This window comes from Mustelus asterias, chromosome 2, assembly GCF_964213995.1.
Source record: "Mustelus asterias chromosome 2, sMusAst1.hap1.1, whole genome shotgun sequence".
Lineage (NCBI taxonomy): Eukaryota > Metazoa > Chordata > Chondrichthyes > Carcharhiniformes > Triakidae > Mustelus > Mustelus asterias.
Genome location: NC_135802.1, coordinates 110447977 through 110469319, shown reverse-complemented (window position 1 = coordinate 110469319; position 21343 = coordinate 110447977). Strand labels below are relative to the sequence as shown.

General features: G+C 38.0%; 1 protein-coding gene across 1 annotated transcript in view; it reads left to right on the top strand.

Annotated features, from left to right (window-relative positions):
• Nucleotides 1–903: 903 nt before the first annotated feature.
• The window catches only part of LOC144510636 (vacuolar protein sorting-associated protein 4B), a 32816-nt gene continuing 12376 nt past the window's right edge, over nucleotides 904–21343 (top strand). The window contains exons 1-9 of the mRNA XM_078240276.1: nucleotides 904–1057; nucleotides 6864–6975; nucleotides 11289–11436; nucleotides 12606–12667; nucleotides 14169–14288; nucleotides 16891–17047; nucleotides 17681–17829; nucleotides 19666–19747; nucleotides 20767–20986. Coding sequence (XP_078096402.1) covers nucleotides 1031–1057; nucleotides 6864–6975; nucleotides 11289–11436; nucleotides 12606–12667; nucleotides 14169–14288; nucleotides 16891–17047; nucleotides 17681–17829; nucleotides 19666–19747; nucleotides 20767–20986 — 1077 coding nt within the window. The 5' untranslated portion in view covers nucleotides 904–1030. The remainder of the gene's footprint in view (nucleotides 1058–6863; nucleotides 6976–11288; nucleotides 11437–12605; nucleotides 12668–14168; nucleotides 14289–16890; nucleotides 17048–17680; nucleotides 17830–19665; nucleotides 19748–20766; nucleotides 20987–21343) is intronic.

Here is a 21343-nt window from a genome sequence, read left to right as displayed (position 1 = left end):
TAGATAATTATTTCAAGAAAAAAAATTGCAAAGCTCCAGGAAAAGTCTATCTGAGTGACTGCGGAGAGCTGACACACACAATGGGCCAAATGACCTCCCTCTGCATTGTATTATCTATATTAATCAACTGAATTTAAGTTCTCCCAATTGCCATGGTGGAATTTGAATCCATGTTTCCCCAAGAATAAATTAAGGCCTTTTGATGACTAACCCAGTAACATTACCACTCTACTACTATCCCTTCTCAAGTGACAAGGTTCAGTTTTGAAGGCAGACTCAAATACTTGAGGAAATAATTCTAGCCTAACATTCCAATGCAGAATTGAAGGAGTGCTGAACTGTTGGGAGATGCCATCTTTTGATGCGAGACTTCGTACTCCCTCTCAGGTAGATCCAAAGGATCTCATTGTACTATTTGAAAGTAGAACAGGCAATTATCCAGATCCTGGCCAATATTTATCCCTTAACCAACATCACAAAATCCGATTATCTGGTCATTATCCCATTGCTGTTTGGGGAGTACGTTGTGCACAAATTAGTTGGCACCTTTGCTGCATCATAACAATGACTACACTTCAAAAGTACTTCAGTATATTGGCTTTGAGATGACCGTTGTTCATGAAGGATGCCATATTAAACGCACATTTTTCTTTGATTATTTCCTTCCCTCATTTTTACCTGCACCTGCGTTTGCTTTAAAAAAAAACTGTTAAATCCCTACTTCCACTTCTGATGAAAAACCAACTGAGTTGTAACGTTAAGTCTGAGCCTCTGTCCACAGATGGTATCTTTCCAGCTCAACCCTGTCCCAGAGGAGACGCTGTAAACTTCACAGAGCTGCAAACTCCGCACATGCGCAGAGTGCCGGTGGAAGAGGCACGCTGCCGGAAGTGCGTCACCATCATGGCGGCCAGCGGGCGGAAGTGAGGTGTGTTTTACGCTGCGGCTGGAGGCGGAAGAGGAGAAGCAGTTTGGAGCCGGGGCTTCGGGATATCCTTCCACCTCCCGCTCGACACACGGCACCGGGCAAATGGCTACCAACAGCAACAACCTACAGGTAAACACTACCGCCTGAGAGGCAGCGGGGCTGAGCTTCTCCTCCCCAGGCACCCCCCCCCCCCCACTCTGGTCGGCAGGCCGGCGGGCGGGGTGTCGGTGTCGGCTGTCAGTCCAGAAATCTGCTGTTAACATCCTAGAGAGTGAGATTAAAATAAAGGTTCAAGCGGCCGGTGTGCGGTCTGAACAGGGAGAAAGTGGGGAGGATAGGCTCAGCCTTCAATTAGACACATGACGTGACTTGTTAAAGGGCAGGGTAACAGGAAGAGGGACAGGTGAATAGGGAAGGAAGTCCAGAGGAACCGCCAGCCCCTCCCTTCAAACCCGAACATACTCCCCACAGAGACTGTAAAACATCCAGGAGCTGGGCAAAACCCAATGGCTAAGTGTATTTCCCTTTGGACAGGAATAAGGCGCTTTATTCTCGATCCCAAATGTTCACATTTGGAAAAGGATAGGAAGTGAAGACTTTAAAAATAAAAGGCAGTATTCATGAGAAAAACACGGTTTTAGCCAGCCTCCATTTGTTTACATAACTGTGACAATCGGTAATTAGTTGAAACACAAATAGTTCTTAGTACCAACAGAGCCAGGGAGGGGAATCATGGCTTGTTGTGCTTCATCCGTTTCTGGGCCCCTTATTCCTGTACCCTGACCCTTCCCTCAATCATGCATAATTTTTTTTCCCCTTTCAAAATTCCTCAACCAATCACAAGAAGGTTCTTGTAAAATGATGAAGCTCATTATTGGCATCTTGTTACATATTTGTATGTCGCACAGGGCATTAATATTAAGAGTAGAAATTACATGATGCAGTGTTACTTTTTGTGTGCTTTATAGGTGATCCCTTTTAGAGTTTTATTTATTCGTCACAAGTAGGCTTACCTTCACACTGCAATGCAGTTACTGTGAAAATCCCCTAGTTGACACTCCGGCGCCTGGTCTGGTACACCGAAGGAGAATTTAGCATAGCCAATTCGCCTAACCCGCACATCTTTGGACTGTGGGAGGAAACTGGAGCACCCGGAGGAAACCCACGCAGACAAGGAGAGAATGTGCAAACTCCACACAGTCACCCAAGCTGGGAATCGAACCCGGGTCCCTGGTATTGTAAGGCAGTCGTGCTAGCCACTGTGCTGCCCCTTTTTCTAAAAACAAACTGCCACTATCAAACCAGTGCCACTATCAAACAAAGCAAAGTGCAAATTTTACTATAACACCATTGTGCATAATTTCGTAAAATATTTCATCACTTATAATACTGTGCAGATAACACTTTCAGTGATTTCATGTTCTGCACATTGCACTGTATGGACACAGTGAGGGTAAATTCATATTTGAGGGAAATATTCAATGCTTGCGATCCAGGATGATTGCAAAAGATCTTTTCCGTTCTGTTCAAGTAGAAGACTTTCTCCTGTGGTTGATATTATTCATACAATTACACCTCATCTTTGAAATAATTATATTTATATTTTATCAATAATCTCACGAGGTAGAAAGATCAAATGAAACTTGAGCAACAAAGTGCATAATTGAATGGAAGTCTCCACTGTCAGCGAGAAATGTTGGCGCTCTTGGGTGTATGTGTTTTCTTGATGAGCAAGTCATTTTGCTGATTCTCACTGCAGTATATTTTCAATATCTACTATGCAACACAATTTTATCCAAGGTTGAATGGAGTAATAGGTAAGTAGACAAGATTGAATCACGCGGAAATGATTTTTGAGAATCGTGCAATATTAAACAGGTCAGTATAAGCCCATTACTTACTCCAGTCCTGACAATTTCACCCCACAAAGCCTGCTCCTAGTAAACAAAATAAACAGAACTCAAGCCATGATTCTGCCCTTTGGTTGCAAGGTAATTATGATTGACAAAGGCCATCTAACCCAAGTCATCTCATCCATCCTGAATGACATGCGAACATACGTACGAGAAGCAGGAGTAAGCCATTTGGCCCTTGAGGCTGCTCTGCCATTTGATAACATTCCTATATTATATCGGTGACTACTATTCAAAAGTACTGAATTAGCTGTAAAGCAATTTGGGATATCATCAAAATTGTTCTATAAATGTAAGTTATGTCTTTCTTTCATTCCAGCAGACAATGGCTTCAGCAATGGTGCAATTTGGGGCCCATTGCTGCTTCTCTAAGGATAATTAATCACAGAGCAATCAACTGATGTTTGGAGAGTGGTTACAAAGAAACCATTACATTTACAAAACAAATCAACTCCAGCTTGTACAGCTGTACCATTCTGACTTCTCTGGTGCCATCTCATAAATGGCATCTGCCTCTTTTAAACTAATGACAATCAGACGTTTACCAGCAGATCAGAAAATGTAGATTGAATTGTTGATCTGAATTTTTCAAAGAAAATTGGTACATGGTACAAAAATTCAGTACCACGTTAACTCAAGAATTGGATTATTTCCCCTTCCCCCAGAAGCTGTCAGACGAATCATGTTGTACACTGTGAATTTACAGCTTATCTGGGGTGAACCTACGATGGGGTAGGATTTGTAAAACCTTTCCTTAAGTAATATCCTAGTGACAAATAGGGATTTCAGTGTCGGACTTTGCATGTGTAATAAATTGGGTGACAGTGAGTCAACACACTGTTGTCCAACACTGCACCCTCGCTCCCTTCATGGTTTTTAGTTTCTTGCATTCTTTTTGATGAGGTCCAAGTTTCACAAGATATAGCACGATGCTGCTATAATGACACAGCGTGTCATTTGAATTGTGCCTACTTTAGGACATAATGAAAATTTAGACTGCTATTTATCTACTGATTTAAATTCGTAAGATAATTTTGAGAATTGCAGTGTTTTAATTTTGTGGCACTAAATTTTAAAGTGATGTCACCCCACTTGCCTTCCACCAACCCCTCCAAACGCGGTCTAACAATTTCAAAGCAAATATTGGCATGATGCCTGTTTCCTAAAATAACAGCAAATATTGTTTCTTCAAAGTTCATATAAGTTCCTAAACTACCAAACCATTCTCAGAATCAATCAAAACCTGAAACAATCAGAGAAAATTTATCATATTTGGTCCATAGTTTCCATGCTGGTAAATGTCTGACCTGATTAGTGTTGAGACCTTTTATCAGTTTATCTTTCAACAATACTTGCGATCAATCACAACAGTCCCTCCAGTATTATTAAGGTGTATCTGCTCCCAATACTAAGGGCTCAAACAGCTCCAAATTTTGATAGTCATACGTTAGAAAAGGCCAGTTATCCTATTATTCCCTCTTGCCTGCTCTTTCCCTACAGCACTCTTTTTCATTTTCAAGCAGTTATCAAATTCCCTTTTGAAAGTCACTATGCCCTATTCCATCCTTTCAGACAGTGCATTCCAGGCCCTAACAACTGCCAGTGTTAAATATGACCAAGTATATTCCATACTTCCACATAAACTCAATTCCATTATGTTAATATTATTAAGGCAACAGTTCACTTATGAATTCCGCCATTCCCAGTAAATGCAAAAGCCATTATTATTCAAAACACTTGGATATTTTTGATGTTTATCTGTCAGTCTGGTTCAGTAGTAATGCTCAGTTTGTGTCGGGGGTCTTGGATTCAAGCCCCCCTTAAGACTTGACATGATTTTGACAAATACTTTACTGCAATACCGAAGAACCTGTAATGTTTTGAAGTTCAGTTTGCTTCTTCAGGTGAATGTAAAATATTCTGGTCATGTTCACCCCTTGTAGCTCCACAATAGCTGGTTGGAAATGTAATGTGGAAATCAGTTGTCATATTTGCATATAAAGCAAAAGTAACTGCATTTGAAAAGAAATTCATTGGTAGCAAAATGTTTGGTACAGCCTGAAAGGTATTATATAAATGTAGGTTCATTCTTTCCAACGCATTTCATGTCCAAATAGTGATCTAGTTCAAAGTTTGTTTATTAGTCACAAGTAGGCTGACATTAACACTGCAATGAAGTTACTGTGAAAATCCGCAAGCCGCCACACTCCGTTCAGATACACTGAGGGAGAATTTAGCATGGCCAATTCGTCTAAACTGCACGTCTTTGGACTGTGGGAGGAAACAGGAGCACCCAGAGGAAACTCATGCAGACACGGAGAATGTGCAAACTCCACACAGACAGTGACCCAAGCCAGGAATTGAACCCAGGTCCCTGGCGCTGTGAGGTAGCAGTGCTAACCACTGTAACACCGTGCTGCCCCAGTTGACATAGATTTAACAGTTTTTGCTAGGAGGCAGTTCCACAGCTTCATTCTCTGGAGTGTGGGGAGGGAAGTACTTGTAGCCTGTCATCTCGCTTTGCACCATTGTGTTGTGATGAAAATGGTCCATATGCTTGTTTTGGGACTTTGACTGTCAGTTGTTTGGCAACCATTATTTCATATAAAAGGTGAAATTCATTATAGAAAAATATTTCATGTGCAGGGTGAAATTTGTTATAGAAAAGTATGAAATATTGTGCAAATTTAAAAAAATGCTTTGTATACATAGAGTGGGTGGAGCTGTTGACTGCTTAACAATCAAAAGGGTGGACAAAATAATGCTGTATAAATCTAAGAACGTTCTGGTAAAACTATTATACCATAGACAGCTTTGGTCACTGAGTCCCAAGGGAGACATTCAACCTCTCGAGTTGGAGCAAAGACGATTGAGATTGATTCCTATAACAGAGAACTGAGTTACGCAAAGTGGGAAAAAAATAACAATTTTGCCCTGGAAAGATGACCATCTGGCTACCAAGAAGATTTTTGAGTGATATTCGTAATAAAAGATTAATCAGAAAATGACTACAAACTAAGCCATGATAGTGGGGAAGGAGAGTTGAGGTTCAAATTTCGGCCTGATGTCGGGACAATTTCTCTCTCACGTGAACAATATGTTTAGTAATGGAAATCCAGCTGGGGTAGTAGAGGCTGTCATATAGAGGTTTGTGACTGCATTGGTATGTTTGTGTTGGACTTAACCACTTCATTAAGGTGATGATGTTCAGCCCTCAGTACCCTCTTCGTACCTATATTGCTCTCATTTATCCCCGTTTCTCACCTAAGTTATCCAAATTGATTTCACACTCCCTTTACCCCTTCCCCCTACATAATTCAATCATTTCTCTTTACTCCAATATTCAAGGATGCCATCAGTGGTTCCTTCTGTGTGGCCACAGCATTGAGACTAACTTGGCCAAAGTCAGAAGTGGCATTCTTTTTGACATTTTAGTGTACATAACCCAATCGCCAGTCTGAATTGGTGATTATTTCACCATTTTCAGGATTAGGAAACCACATATTGACAGATGATTATCCATTAAACTGAAGTATAACAAAAAGGGTTCTCTGTTCGAACCCCAGACTTGCTGCATCTAACTAGATATAGCATTAGCAAAGACACACCAAGTCAAAAGTACTGTAGACTCATCCAGGGGATGGCCTTTGATGCTGATCCCAAAGAAAATGCATTGCACAACTCAAAAAGGTAATGTGTTCAGAAAACCTATTCAACAGCTGGTATTTAATAAAAATATGTTGAGTCATTCTCTCCAAGTACAGTATTGGATGCCCCAATGGGGTCCTTCTGATTGGGGTAGCCAAGATGGGCTGAATTAATACCTTTGCCATTGTGACTAAATTTAAAGTTGCTTGTCTAATGGTTTTGGATATAGTTTTAATATTTGTAATAACTCTTCATCAAAGTCCTGGATTCATGATGTTTCAATCTTAGGCAGCTTAATTTATTTTAACTTTTACCTAAAGATAAAGCCATTGAATACAATGATGATAATTATTTAACTTTGTTTTTCTTTATAGAAAGGTATAGATCTCGCAAGCAAAGCAGCTCAAGAAGATAAGGCAGGAAACTATGAAGAAGCCCTACGATTATACCAATGTGCAGTGCAATATTTTTTGCATGTTGTTAAATGTAAGCAATTAAACAAAGGGTCTTGTTACATTTTGCTGCATTTTTAAACCTTTTTCCTATTAGCATACCTGTGAAGCCCCAAAATAAAGTAAAATAATTTTTAAAAAGCAAAGCACAAAATGTCATCCAGATGTTTAAGGAACAATGGATCATTAAGTCCATTGTTGATGGGTGCCACTTAGAAACCTAGAAAATAGGAGCATGAGAACCCTGCTCCACCATTCATTATAATAATGGCTGATCATCCAACTCAATAGCCTAATCTCTTTCCCCACCCCACCTTTGATCCCCTTCATCTCAAGTGCTATATCTAACTGCTTCTTGAAAACATATAATGTTTTGGCCTCAACTACTTTCTGTGGCAGTGAATTCCACATATTGACCACTCTGAAGAAATTTCTCCTTGTATCTGTCCTAAAAAGTCTACCCTGTATCCTGTGACTGTGACCTCTGGTTCTGGACACCCGCACCACCGGGAACATCCTGCTTGCTTCTATAAAAACATTCACAGATTTGCTCTTTATAAAGACCTTTCAATTTGAATGAAGTGGAACAGATTGTAATCTTTGTACTAATGTATTAAAGTAAAAAGATTCAATTGAGAGAATCTGCTCTTTAATCATTAATTCTGCTTTTACAAGAAAATTGCCACCTAAAGATAAACCTACCTGTTATTTGTTCGGCCAATGTCCAGGAAGACCTATTTTTCAACAGGTTATCCTGGCAACTGACCTTAAGCCAACTAATACATTTGACTCCCTTGCTTTCAAGTTGCAGTTAACTATGTTACCTTCACCTTCAGAGCAGCTATTGCTGGCAAGGATTTTTTTGGAGAATGAAGTTAATGTTTTTCTAATAAAATAATTTGACTCCTTGGAGAGATGAGGAATGATTTTCTGCTGGATTTAGTAATGGGAAATGAGCCAGAGGTGGGAAGAGATGTAAGCATTGGGGAAAGTTTCAGCAAGAGTGATGACAATGTAATGAGGTTAAACATAATGATCTATTACATAAGACAAGGACCAAAATACTAGATTAGAAAGAGACTAACTGTGAGAAAAATTAGTGAAGTAAACTAGAAAAAATATTGACAGCAGCAATGAGAAAAGTTTAAAAAGGTGATCAGTAGAATCCAGGAGGGATATATTCTACTTATAAACAAGAATACGTTAGCCAATAATGCAACATCAAGCATGAGTTGAGAAAAGGTGAACTTGAAACAAATGAAATATTAACACCCTGCCAGTTACTATTGACCAGAAACTTAACTGGACCAGCTATATCAATACTGTGGCTTCTAGAGAAGGTCAAATACTGGGAATTGAGCGAAGAGTAACTCACTATCTTACCCAACTCAACCCAAAGGCATAAGTCAGAAATACTATCCATTTGCTTGGATGAATGCAGCTCCAACAGCAAAAAAGAAGCTTGACATCATTCAGGACAAAGCAACCTATTCGATGGCATCTTATCCACCAGCTTAAACATTCACTCCCTCCACCACTGATGCAAAATGACCAAGTGTACCATCTAGAATATGCACTGCAGAAACTTGCCAAGTCTCCTTCAACAGCACCTTCCAACCCATGGCCTCTATCACCTCGAAGGACAAGGGTAGCAGATGCATGGGAACACCATTGCAAGTTCCCCTTCAAGCCATACTCCATCTGACTTGAAAATATATTGCCATTCCTTTGCTGTCACTGGATCAGAACCCAGTGCAATACTTTTTTTCAGTTCCCTTCCTAACAGCACTGAGGATGTACTTGCACCAAATGAACTGCCGCAGTTCAAGAAAGTGGCTCACCACCACCTTGTCAAGGGCAGTTAGGGATGGGTAACAAATGCTAGCATTGCCAGCACAACAGCCCATGAAAGTACAAAAATAAAAGCGCACACTGAGTATTTAATCAATAAAGGAGATGAGAAATAGAGAGATTAAGAAAGAAGCCAAGAATGCAATTAGGAAAGCAAAGAGGAGCTACAAAATTATCAAGGAAGAAAAAAAAATTCAAGTATTCTACAGACACAAAAATAAAATCAGGATAAGGATAGGATGACTGAAGGATGCACATGATAAACTCTCTGGGATTGACAGCAAAACTAAATAGTTGCTTTGCTTAAGTTTTTAACTAATAAGGTATCTGTAAGATTACAAGAAATTATCAGAAACTATATAAAACATTAAAGTTGCAAAGGCAGGAATAATTGATAAATTAATTAAACTTGGAGAATATAATACCCCTGGATTTGTGCATATTACAATAAATTGGGGAAGAGATAAACTAAAGGAATTATGGAGCCACAAGCAGGAAAGATGATGGAGGTACAGGTAGCAGAATGGAAAGCAAGCTGACTAGAACACAGAAGGCAGATGTTAAGACTGGCCAAAGGTGGGAAGTGATATTCTTCAAGGAGCAATGATAGGGCCACTGTTATTCACAATTTACATAAATGAATTGGACTCCAGAATTAAAAGTATGATTTCAAAATTTGCAGATGACACTGAGGGGGAGGGGGGGGGATGGCCCAGATTTTGCGTTCATCAATATTGGGACCCACTAATTTAGAAGAAAGCTACTTACAAAGATTTAATGACCTCCAGTGTGAGTTTCTGTTTTCCCAGCATTAGTGTGAATTTTCTGATCTGGCACCAAGTGAAGAGGATCTTCAGTGGTTCAGCAACATTGATGTCGAGAGTAGTTTAACCAGCTAATCCTGGAAAGCAAACCAGGAAGTGAAATGTACAGATTATCTCTCACTTTAAGTGACATGGAGAGTGAATTGACACATGCACATGGGATCGTGGGTAGAAGGTGAAATGTCATGAGCTTAAAAATAATTTGTTTTAATATATAGATTTTTAAAAAAACATAATAGAGGAAATTGACATTCCAGAAATATAAACATTTTCCAGGGCAGAAAGGTTTTTCAATAGGAATTATGAAGCTCGTATATTGTTAAGCATGGATAATAGCATAATTATTGACAGCAATTTATGGCTTTCCACACTTACCTTCACATGTCTGCACTGCAGATAGTTTTGCCAGTTTCAGAGGAATACTGATAGTTGATATGATGGTTTCACTGCTATTACTATTGCAAAATTCTTGAACTTAAATGAATCAACTTGTACTTGTTTATTTGGTAGGAAGAAATAAGATGGCCGCATAAATAAATGGGGGTAGTGGTGATATCAGAGTACAGATATGTAAATCACTAAAAATAGCAATGTTGATTAAGATATTTAAATAAAAAGCACTGGGGATAATTTCTAGAAGAATTGAATGAAAATCTGGATAGTTAAATTAAAATTATGTACAACCTTGGTGAAACAATACTTGGTGAACTGTTCAATTCTGCCCTATGTTAAAATAGTAGAGACACTGGACTACAATGCAAAAAATATACAAATTGATGATATATATCTTTCACGAATGATTATGCCTTTTAGGCTGGGGATAATTTGATAAAATCTTTAAAACTGTCAAAAAGGATTTGACAGGGTAAGCATCGAGCATATGTATTCACTTGTTAGGGAGGTCAAACCTGGGCAACATAAAGACAGTTACTAATAAATCCTTCAGGCAAAACATCTTTACTCAGTGTGATTAGAATATTGAACTTGTTGCTACATGAAGTAATTGAGGTGAATAATTTGCTGCATTTAAAAAGAGCTAAATAATTACAAGATATGCTGATAGATGAAGCAGAGTTTGAGGATATTCTTATGTAATTTTTCCTCGGCTGCGTGGATGCATGGTTATTCAGAGAAATACGCTGCAGAGGGAAAACAGGCCACAAACACTTTTTTTGCATTAAGGTATATGGCCACAAGACAATCTTAAAGGGGCCACATAGTGCAACAAGCTGGTTGCATACTGTAAACAGAGGTTAAGAGGGATCATTGCTCGTGAAAAGCAATTGGTATTGACCAATTGGGCTGAAGGAACTGTTTTTGTGCTGTAAATCTTATGCTCAATCTTGTATCGATTAGGTGCATTTTTAATTTTGCGTTTCCACTTGCCTCTTGCCCCAGTCTGTAAGCAATAACTAGGTATTAAAAAATGAAGGGAAGATCATTCAAGTTTTCTTCAAGATTAGTAAAGAGTCATGTTATTCTGCTTAGCAAACATTCTCGCATTCACGACATGCAGATTTCTCTAAACAGGCTCACAGGGCTTGGGAATCAACAGTGAAAAACAAGAGCTTTAATAATTATAGTGGAGGAAGGTGATTTTCTTGATAGTAATAAACTGCATTTCTTCACTTTATGTCAGTAGATGGAATTTAATATTATTTTTAATTGTTAGATGAAGCTCAAGGTGCTAAAGCAAAAGAGAGCCTTAGAGCAAAGTGTACAGAATACCTTGATCGAGCTGAAAAACTAAAAGAATATCTGCAAAAAAAACAAAAGGTCAAAAAGCCAATTGAAGAATCAAACACAAGTGATGACAAGGGGTATGTATAAAAGTGTATTGTTTTCTGCTCTGAAATGTTTCTCTGCAGTTTTATATAAGATGATATAGGAGACCATTCAGGCGGGGGAGTGTGAAAGAACGTGGTGGTGATAGGAGACTGCATAGTCAGAATAGATAGTGTTCTTTGCAACCAGTGGGAGTTCCAAAAGTTTAACAACGTCATGGTTCTTACATGGACCATGGCAACTGGGTTGTGCCAGGGTGAAGGACATCTTGTTCCTGGAGAGGACTTGGACTTGGAGTGGGAGGGGGAGAATCCAGTTGCCATGGTCCATGTAGGAACTATGACATAGTTAGAATTAGGGTCACAATTAAAATGTAGACTATCTTGGGTAATAATTGTGGTTTGTTAGGTGAATGATGTGCAAATTGTCATAGGGACAAACATTTTCATAAGTATATGACTGAGAGAGTGGTGTGGGAGAGGGGATTCGATTCATGGTGCAATGGCAGCAGTACTGGAGAAAGGGAGCTGTTCTACTGAGATGGGCTCCACTTAAACTGGGATGCATTCAGTGTCTTGAATAATTAGAACTGTAGATAGGACTTTAAACTAATGAAGAGGGGGTTTTCAAAGATTCAGGAAAAGATAAATTCAGAATCAGTGAGTAATTTCAAAGCCGCAGAACAGAGGATTAAAATAAACAGAGTGGGTCGGGAAGGACAAAAAAGTTGAAAATGATGAGGGGACACTTGTGGCTAGGCTGGCATCAGGGAAAAGTAAAAAAAAGACTTTCACTGCATGAAGTTGTTGCAGTAAAACAGATGAATTAATAGCACTATGACTTTCTAGCCTTGATAGATGACATTTAACCGGTGGTTAAGAAACATGGCATTTGTCTCTGTAAATTAGCTGTAACAAGTGTATGGATTAGGAATTGCTTTGGCACTTCTTGATTTCTCCCTTGGGAAGGCACTTGATTTCTGGTCTGTGCTTCTCCGCTGTTGTACATTAACATTAGGGGCTCAAACAAAGTGGGGAATTGTACTTGGATAACTCCTGTGGCTCATTTACTTCTGGAATTTTTATATAAACACTGTTCTTTGTATATGATGTGTCACTCATTTTAAAATGTATTGTTTGCTGCATAGTATAAAGTAAGTCATGGGTTTGTGCTGTCAGCAAATTTTCCTGGATTTTTATTGCAGGAATGAGAGTGATGGCGAGGCTGACAATTCCGAGAAGAAGAAATTACAGAGTCAGCTACAAGGTAACTTTTGAAAAGATGGATATTAAATGTAACGGCTACAGTGTTTAATAAGCGCACATTGTGGAAATTGATTCAATAATTTATTGTTCAAAACTGGTCCTTCGAATACTATGGGAAAATTAATTTAAAATCTGCAGATATTGGATATCTCTTTCCTTTTCCTAGAGTAATGTTGTTTCTGTAAACAGTAAATGATTATCTTTGTTTCTTTATACTCCTGATTATCTGCATCTTTTGGAAGTTCTGACTGGATGACATTGTCAGTGAGTTATGAATTATGCTGATGTGCAAGTTTTCTTGGATATCAATCAAGGATAGGAGCCATGGTTGCTTTTATTTGTTTTTTGCCTTTCCCACTATTCCAAGTCGAGTCTCACGGAAGGCATTGAGCTGCCCTTCATTGGCTTAAATGAGATCAGCTAACTTAGTGCAGACCATGGATAGAACCCGAAGGCTTCCTGATTTTGTTGTGTGTCTGGGTGGGGCAGACTGAATTTAAGTTGTAGGATTAATCATGTGCCTAAAGGTTTGCATGCAGTTTGACTTGAGTCACATGACATGCTTAGCCCGCACAATCCAAATTTTAGTCACAGTAATGAGCAAAAATATCAAAACCATTTGGAACAGGCTGAGATCTTCAACTAAAACAACTTTAAAGAAACCACTTAACACAATGGAAAATTGTTTAGTTAAATTTGATTGCATTATTGTAAAATATGTAATTTTTCTGTTCTTGAATTTCTGACAATTTCAATTACAGAGGAAAAAATGCACAGATGAGAAAAACATTCAAAAAAGCATTTTGAGTGATGTGTGGAAATCCACTGGCTAGGTCGTGCAACTACAGGGTGGTATGCACTTGCTGTAAAGGAGCAACTATCTTTGTTCTGACAAGGTGAGGCACTGCGTCCCATCTTGGGCTTGATCCAGTGCTTCATCTTAGCCCAAAAGGCTTTGAAAAATTGCAACAGACAATACCATGGTTAAACCTCATGGGCTACCCTGATAATTGCCTCTACCCTAGCCTGGGAGATCAGCCTGCCTGATCATTGATTCTCCCCATTGCCAGTTATGTAAATCTCACTTTTAAATTCTTAGGCTCTCTGCCTCTCCCCTTCCCTCTTTTAATACCTCCTTTAAAGTCCGTCTTTTTAGTCAAGCCATTTTATCCCTAATTTGTTCTCATGGTTCTCTGAAGCACTTTGCTACCTTAAAGGCAATATGTAAGTGCTAGTCTTTTTGTTTTTGTTCTTGTTTAATTTAACTCATCAATATGCAGAACGATTTCATACCAGCTTCCCCATCATGTGGGAATCATAAATTCTCAAATTCCAAAGCTGCTGGTGGTACTGAACCTCCCTGTTTAAATGATAATGCCAAAAGTAAAACAGATAAAGGAGGAAAATTCTCATTTGAACTGCTTTTTTAAAGAGGGTGATCCCAATGCAACTGGTGAACTTGTGTTTCTTTTAGCTTTATATAAATTACTTTTTTTGTATAGGTGCCATTGTTATGGAGAAGCCAAACGTGGGTTGGGATGACGTTGCGGGTCTAGAAGGTGCCAAAGAAGCTCTTAAAGAGGCTGTGATTTTGCCCATCAAGTTTCCTCATCTCTTTACAGGTTGGTAATGTTTCACAGGATTCTCTCGTTAAAAATCTTACATAGGGTATACATATCATTGAAATATAATATGAGTGTTCCTCATGGTGTTCCCATTGTCTTGTGTTCCTGCTACAAACTCTGTTCCCTAACAAGTGACTCCATCCCTCTCCCTGGTAACTCCCTGGAAGCAGATTGTTCATAACCTTAATCCTTAGATGAGTACCTCCTCTCGCCTCCATGACATCCTCCCCTGCCTCAGCTAATTTGATGCTGAAACACACAACCATGCGTTTTCTACTTCTGATGACTATTCAAATGCACTCCTGGCCAACCTTCCTCATTCTACTATCCTTAAACCTGAGAAAATGCAAGACTCCACCCATGTCCTAATTTGCACAAAGTCTCACTCGCCCATCATCCCTGTGTCTATTGACCTATGTTGGCACCAGTTAAGCAGCCCATCGATGTACAATTCTCATCCTAGTTTCCAAATCCCTCCGCAATCTGAGCCATCCCTACTTCTGTAATCTCCTCCATTCATAGAACCCTTCCAGATATGTACACTCCTCCAATTCTGGCCTTTTCAGCATCACAGATTTTAATCAGTCCACCATTGGTGGCTGTGCTTTCGCTGCCAGTGCCCTTACCTAAGCTTCTCCACCTCTCTTCCTATACTTCCTCTTTTTGGATTCTCCTTACTTAGTCATTTATCCTAATAGCTCCTTGTATGGCTGTGTTAAGTTTTGCTTCATAATGCTCCTGTGAGATGCCTTGGGACATTTAATTGCATTAAAGGTACTACAGGTCGTTAAAATATCAACTCTTGCCTGCTGCATTTATCTCTGATTATGCCCTAAAAAATATTTTAATGGATATGTTGGTGTTAAACAACATCATTAACCTGTCACCACAATCTGTCGTATTATTCGATCGCTCTATAAATCACTGATTCCTGGAAAAAGTGATTTGTATTTCTATAGCATCTTTCACACCCGCAGGAAATCCCGAAGCACTTTACAATCATGAAGCACTTCCTGAGGCATAGTCACACCATTGTTATGCAAGAATGCAACAGCCAATTTGTGCACAGCTCGCTCCCACAAAACATCAATGTGATCATTACAAGATAATCTGTTTTTTGTGATAATTGATGAATAAATATTGGCCAGATATCGGGAAAAAATACTCAGCAGATCAAGCAGTATCTGTGGAGGGGGAAACAAGAATTTGCAATTGCCTTTCATCAAAACTAGTGAAAAAAAAGACAAATGGAAATCCTGTTGGTGAGACAAGCAGAGTTTCAAGGTGGTCATTCCTGAAAGAGAAGTGGCAGTGAATTATTTTTAATACATTACCACAAGACTTTTTTTGTACATCTCAGAAAGCAGAAGTTTGTTAGGACATATCATCCAAAAGAGAGAAACTCTGACAATGTAGCCTCCTTCAGTACAGAGCCTAGATTTTTATGCTTTAAGTCTCTGGAGTGAGATTTGAACCCACAACCTTGAGACTCCCATCAGCTGACACCTTTTATAATTTTCCTAATTTCTGAGCTATTCATTTCATATTTCACAGTGGCATGATTATAACCTGTTCATTTTTGTATATTTTATAATTTAATTCAACGCCTGAGCCTGTCTGAAATGTCTGCAGTTGATCTGATATTTTTACCTCTATACATTCAGTGCCATGTAGCTTTCAGGATATTCCAGTATGCAATCCAGATTACAAGAGATTGAAGGTAGAAGAGTTTGCACGCTAATAGAATTTAAGTTTGTGTTTTTTCCAAAGGTCTTTAAACAAAAAAGGAGGTTGTATGGGGATTCAGTCTGCCAAAGGCTCTCATCTGACATATTAGCACCGTGAATTAACACCATATCTCTGAGTTGTTTGTTTGAGAAAAAATGACATTTTTTTGTAATTTGAAATGCTTGACAATGACCACAGCCATTTAGCAAATAGACCCCAGAAGGTAACCATCATTTCAAAGTCACACTGATTTGCATACATAAGCATCATTGATATTGGCATGTCAATGATGGCTGAACCATAACAGTCTCTCTAGATTGATAATCAACATTTCAAATGATCACAATGTTGCAGACTAACACATGGAGAAAATTGTTGAGCCTTCGCAAAATACATTTGAAAGCCACATTTAAACAACACTGGCAATGACCACATTGTTTCACTCTTTGTTGTCTTTGTAATGTATTAATGTTACGTTAGTTATAATGGAAACATGACATCAGGGTCAGATGACCAAGAGACTCCAAGAGAGCAGGCGCAGAACTATATCTTAGAAACCATGCACTGACGTTACGTTATTTATTAGTTTTAAGTTAGTTTTTCTTCCCCACTCTCTTTCCCCCCCCCCCCCCCCCCAACACTCTACAGTTAAACCTTAATTCCTAAAACACAAGTTCTATACTGAAGCAAATGAACTAGGTATTTGCAACACCAGATTCTATAATTCACTAGCTGAAGTAAGAAGAGTTTAGGTTTCCAACTGAATGTTGTTACCTGATGTAGCTTCCATATAATTTTATTTGGTTATGATTTCAAAGGTTTTTTGTAGCAAGGCTTTGAATTTCAACTGTAAAGACATTTATCTCTCCAGGCAAACGAACCCCGTGGAGAGGAATCCTTCTGTTTGGTCCCCCTGGAACTGGCAAGTCCTACCTAGCAAAAGCTGTGGCAAAAGAAGCAAACAACTCTACATTTTTCTCAATTTCCTCTTCTGACTTGGTGTCTAAATGGCTCGGAGAAAGTGAAAAGTGAGTTTCTATCATTCTCATAGTGTGGAACTTTGAACTCATAACTTTGACAATTGCCTATTTGAAAATTGATAATAGACAATTTTATACTGCCTCTTAACGAGCTTTTTCTTAAGGTATTGCATCTCCTGTTTCTGTCTAAATCGTTCTAGATCAGAAGCAGAAATGTTAACCAATTCAAAGTGAAATTAACATGACAAGATGGTTAATGTCAATGTTCAAAGGCCAGTTGGGTTTGTGTGAACCTTTGGAACATAATCCTTTATTACAGCCAAATGGTCTAAATTTTGAATGAAACTGCAATAAAAGCAGCACAAAATGTACAAGATTGTGATGCAATTGGAAGAAAGATTTCAGAAACTCGCTTCACAAAGCAACCAGTGGCCAGAGCCTGCAATGAGACTGTGGCAGTTGACATGGCAAAATTTAATGGGAAAGGTTAACTTTGATGAATCGTGATCCAAAAATACGATTGAAAATCCTGAAAACAGGAAGTAAGCTTTGTGAACAAGAGTTGCATACTGTAAGTAAGACCTTTCAGTTGTAAGGTATATCCTGGGTATTACAGGAATGATTACACTGTTATAAAGACATACTTACATGCAATCACTTTTGCATTTCTGCATTATTCAGGTTGGTAAAGAATTTATTTCAACTTGCTCGAGAGCACAAGCCTTCAATTATTTTCATTGATGAAGTTGATTCTCTTTGTGGCTCGAGAAGTGAAAATGAAAGTGAAGCTGCAAGACGTATTAAAACTGAATTCCTTGTCCAAATGCAAGGTAAGCATCTTTGGGCTTAGTGAGTCAGTAGTCTTGTTAAGAGTTTGAGTGGAATCTAATTTAGGCCATCATTCCTATACAGTATTGCAAACTTTATCCAATCAATTAATCTTCAAAGGAGAAGTTTCTGAAGTTCTCTATATCCTTGCCCCAAAAGCAGATGGAGTCCCCAGAATGTTAGCCAAATATTACACCCTTATTCTTTGGCGGTTTCTCACGATGTAATGTTTCTGTGGTGTCAGGAAAACTTATGCAGCACAGCTTTGAATCCCCTCTTTTTTTTAATTTTACAAACTTCAAACTTGTTTCTGATATCATGTAGTTCTGTTTTTAAAACTGTTAATCAGTGCAGCATTGACAGCATTGTCTGGTCCAGTTAGCCACTGTGTCAGGGAGAGAAAACAAAATCCTAAGTAGTAAGTCTGGCATGAGACTCAATTTCCAAATTTGCAGTTGAGGCTTACATCTATATTAACCATTCCTCTTGGTCTATAAACAAAAGTTGAAAGAAATAAAATAACTTGCATTTATTAAACACTTTTCACTTCCTCAGGAAGTCCAAAAATGTATAAATCAATTAATTACTTTGTGTCACTGTTAAGACACACCAAATATGGCAGCCACTTTGCACCTAACAAGATTGCCCAAACATCAATCAGCTAGGACAATTAGGTCTAATTGGCCCTTGCCATTTAGACTTTATAAACACAAGCTGTTGTTGTTGTATAGCACCTTTTAATCGAGTAAATCTAACTAGAAAGTTTTTGTATACACTTGCCTGATGAGTTAAAGCAACACAACGGTTCAGTGTTGAAATCAATATGATATCAGTCTAAAATATTCAGAAATGTTCTTATTTTATGAACAAACCACAAAATTAAAAGATGAGCACAAAGAGGTGGTTTCATTTTGGGTTCCAAATGGCACTTGGAGGAAAAGCTGGCAGCAAGTTCAATTGTGTGAGTATTTCTTCATTATTAGAGCATGCAACTGTTTGCCATGCAGATGTGTCATTCACTACAGGTCGCTGTTGACTATTGCCTTTTGTCCCAGCTTGTTTTGTGAAATATCTAAATAACTGTAATACATTACATTCTACATTTGACTTGGTGTTAAACTGCAGAAAATTAGTCTGTTTTATTGTGCTTTTAGTTATTAAACAAGATTTAATTGGAAATATTTAATCTATCCAGATAGTTCATAGACTAAGCAAAATTAATATATCTGTGGATTGAAGCTGTTTGAAAGGTGTAGGCATCAAAAACACATAGCATTGATCTTTTGAACCAATATTTATCTCCTAAGAAAATCTTTAAACTTGTACATGTGCACTTAAGGCTCAAAATGCTTCATCCAATTTTACTCTTTGGCAATTACAATTATAGTTTTCTAGAGTAGTGTTTCTATCCAACAATACTCCTGGCCCACTATATAATCTTATGTCAAAATCAAGAGAATGTCTGCATTGTTGACCTAATTAGAGCTTTAATAGTCAAGTGCCAGTTGAAACTGATTTGTTTCAGGGAAAACTTAACCTTGACTTATAATGATGAAAATTTACTTTGCTTTGAACTGCAATCTTTTTAATGAATGATCTGAATCTGAATGGTGAATCATGAATGTAAACATTAATTAGTATAAGATATAACTACCCTAGTTTATTTAATTAAAATTCTTGTAAACATTAATTAGTATAAGATATAACTACCCTAGTTTATTTAATTAAAATTTCATTTCTTGGAATTTTCAACATGATGAGTTTCTGAGATAATTCAATTTGTCACAGTTCAATTTTCTATGTCCATAACACATTAAACCACTGATAACTTTTAACAGGTGTTGGAGTAGATAATGAAGGAATCTTGGTACTTGGAGCAACAAATATCCCATGGGTTCTAGATTCTGCCATAAGAAGAAGGTAAAATGCTTATGCAACTTTTTTTAAACTAATGTCCTTTAAATGAAAATAACATCTGTCAGAAGATTTTCCATACTGGTAAACAAATTATGACTCCCTATTAGCATGCATGCATGCGCAATGATGCCATTTTTTATGGTTGACAAACCTGCTGTCAAGAAAACTGAAAGCAGCCCCTTGTGAAATGCTATACTCATAAGAATTGCAGAGCAACTTTTCACTAAACAATTATCACTCTAAACAAACCACAACAGTCAAATACTGCTTTGTGCTACCATCGAATAAAGTAATTGTACAAAGACTTTTAACTATTGGATGTGAAATACTATGTATAACCTCCTGGGGTTCTCTTGTCATTTTGTAGAGAGAAATAACTGGCACTATATATGGGAAATCCTAAATGCATGCATCTCACATGATCTTGTATCTATTTTTAATGGTCACTGCTATCACTGGGGAGAAATTGGAAATTGTTCTCATTTTTATGTTTTATCATGATTTTCTATTGGGCGATGCATTTTTACCATAAAATCAAAATACGAATTGTTGTAAGATTGAAAAAAGGAAGACGGACACCATAAAGATCGATTCATATTAAATATGAATGAGATCCTCCTTGCAGATCTTGTAAAATTATTTTGAAGATATGATTGGCTTTTCAATTTATCTTGGCACCTAATTGATACATTACCATGGAATCCTAAATCATTACTGAAGCCCATTTCAATCACTGTTTTAATGGGTGAATAATGTTCTGTTAGCACAGTAGAAACAAATGCAAATTAACATGTGCATTGAATTTGGTCAATCCACTTGCCAATGCTAATTCAGCCCCAAATCCCTACCCATAACTGAGCAAAGCAGTGCTAAAATATATATTTGAATGCAGATTATAATGCAGATAGTCGCAAAGCTTTGTAAACCAAAAGATCATCATTATTGATCAAATTAATGCACCTCATTATCACTGGTGCCTTCGGCATAACAGCATTTCTTATTCTCAAGCTGTTGTTTTACAGATTTGAGAAACGTATCTATATTCCATTACCTGAACAGGGTGCTCGTGCTATAATGTTTAAATTGCACCTTGGAACAACACAAAACAGTCTGACTGATGAAGATTATCAGATATTGGGAAAGAAAACAGACGGATATTCTGGGGCTGACATCAGTATCATAGTACGAGATGCTTTGATGCAGCCAGTCAGAAAGGTTCAGTCAGCTACTCATTTCAAGAGGGTAAGATACCTTAAACAAAGTGCAGTAGGTTTCTTGAAAGTTGTATCCATTCTCTATAGATAACTCTATAGATGAATGTAAAGAAATTAATTAACCAAAGTTGCAATTATGTTTCACCCTTTCTCCTCCTTTATTTGGTTCTCATCTGCCACAGTTCATTTTTCACAGATGTTAACTCTGATTTCCATGTATCAACTACTAGAATTTGGAAAATAGTACCCAAAATGAGTTGTGCTCCCTTTTTGTTCTTCACATTCTTATTCTTTTATTAAAGAACAATACAGCACAGGAATAGGCCCTTTGGCCTACCAAGCCTGCGCCGACTCCTAATCTTTATTTAAACTCACTACTTCTTGC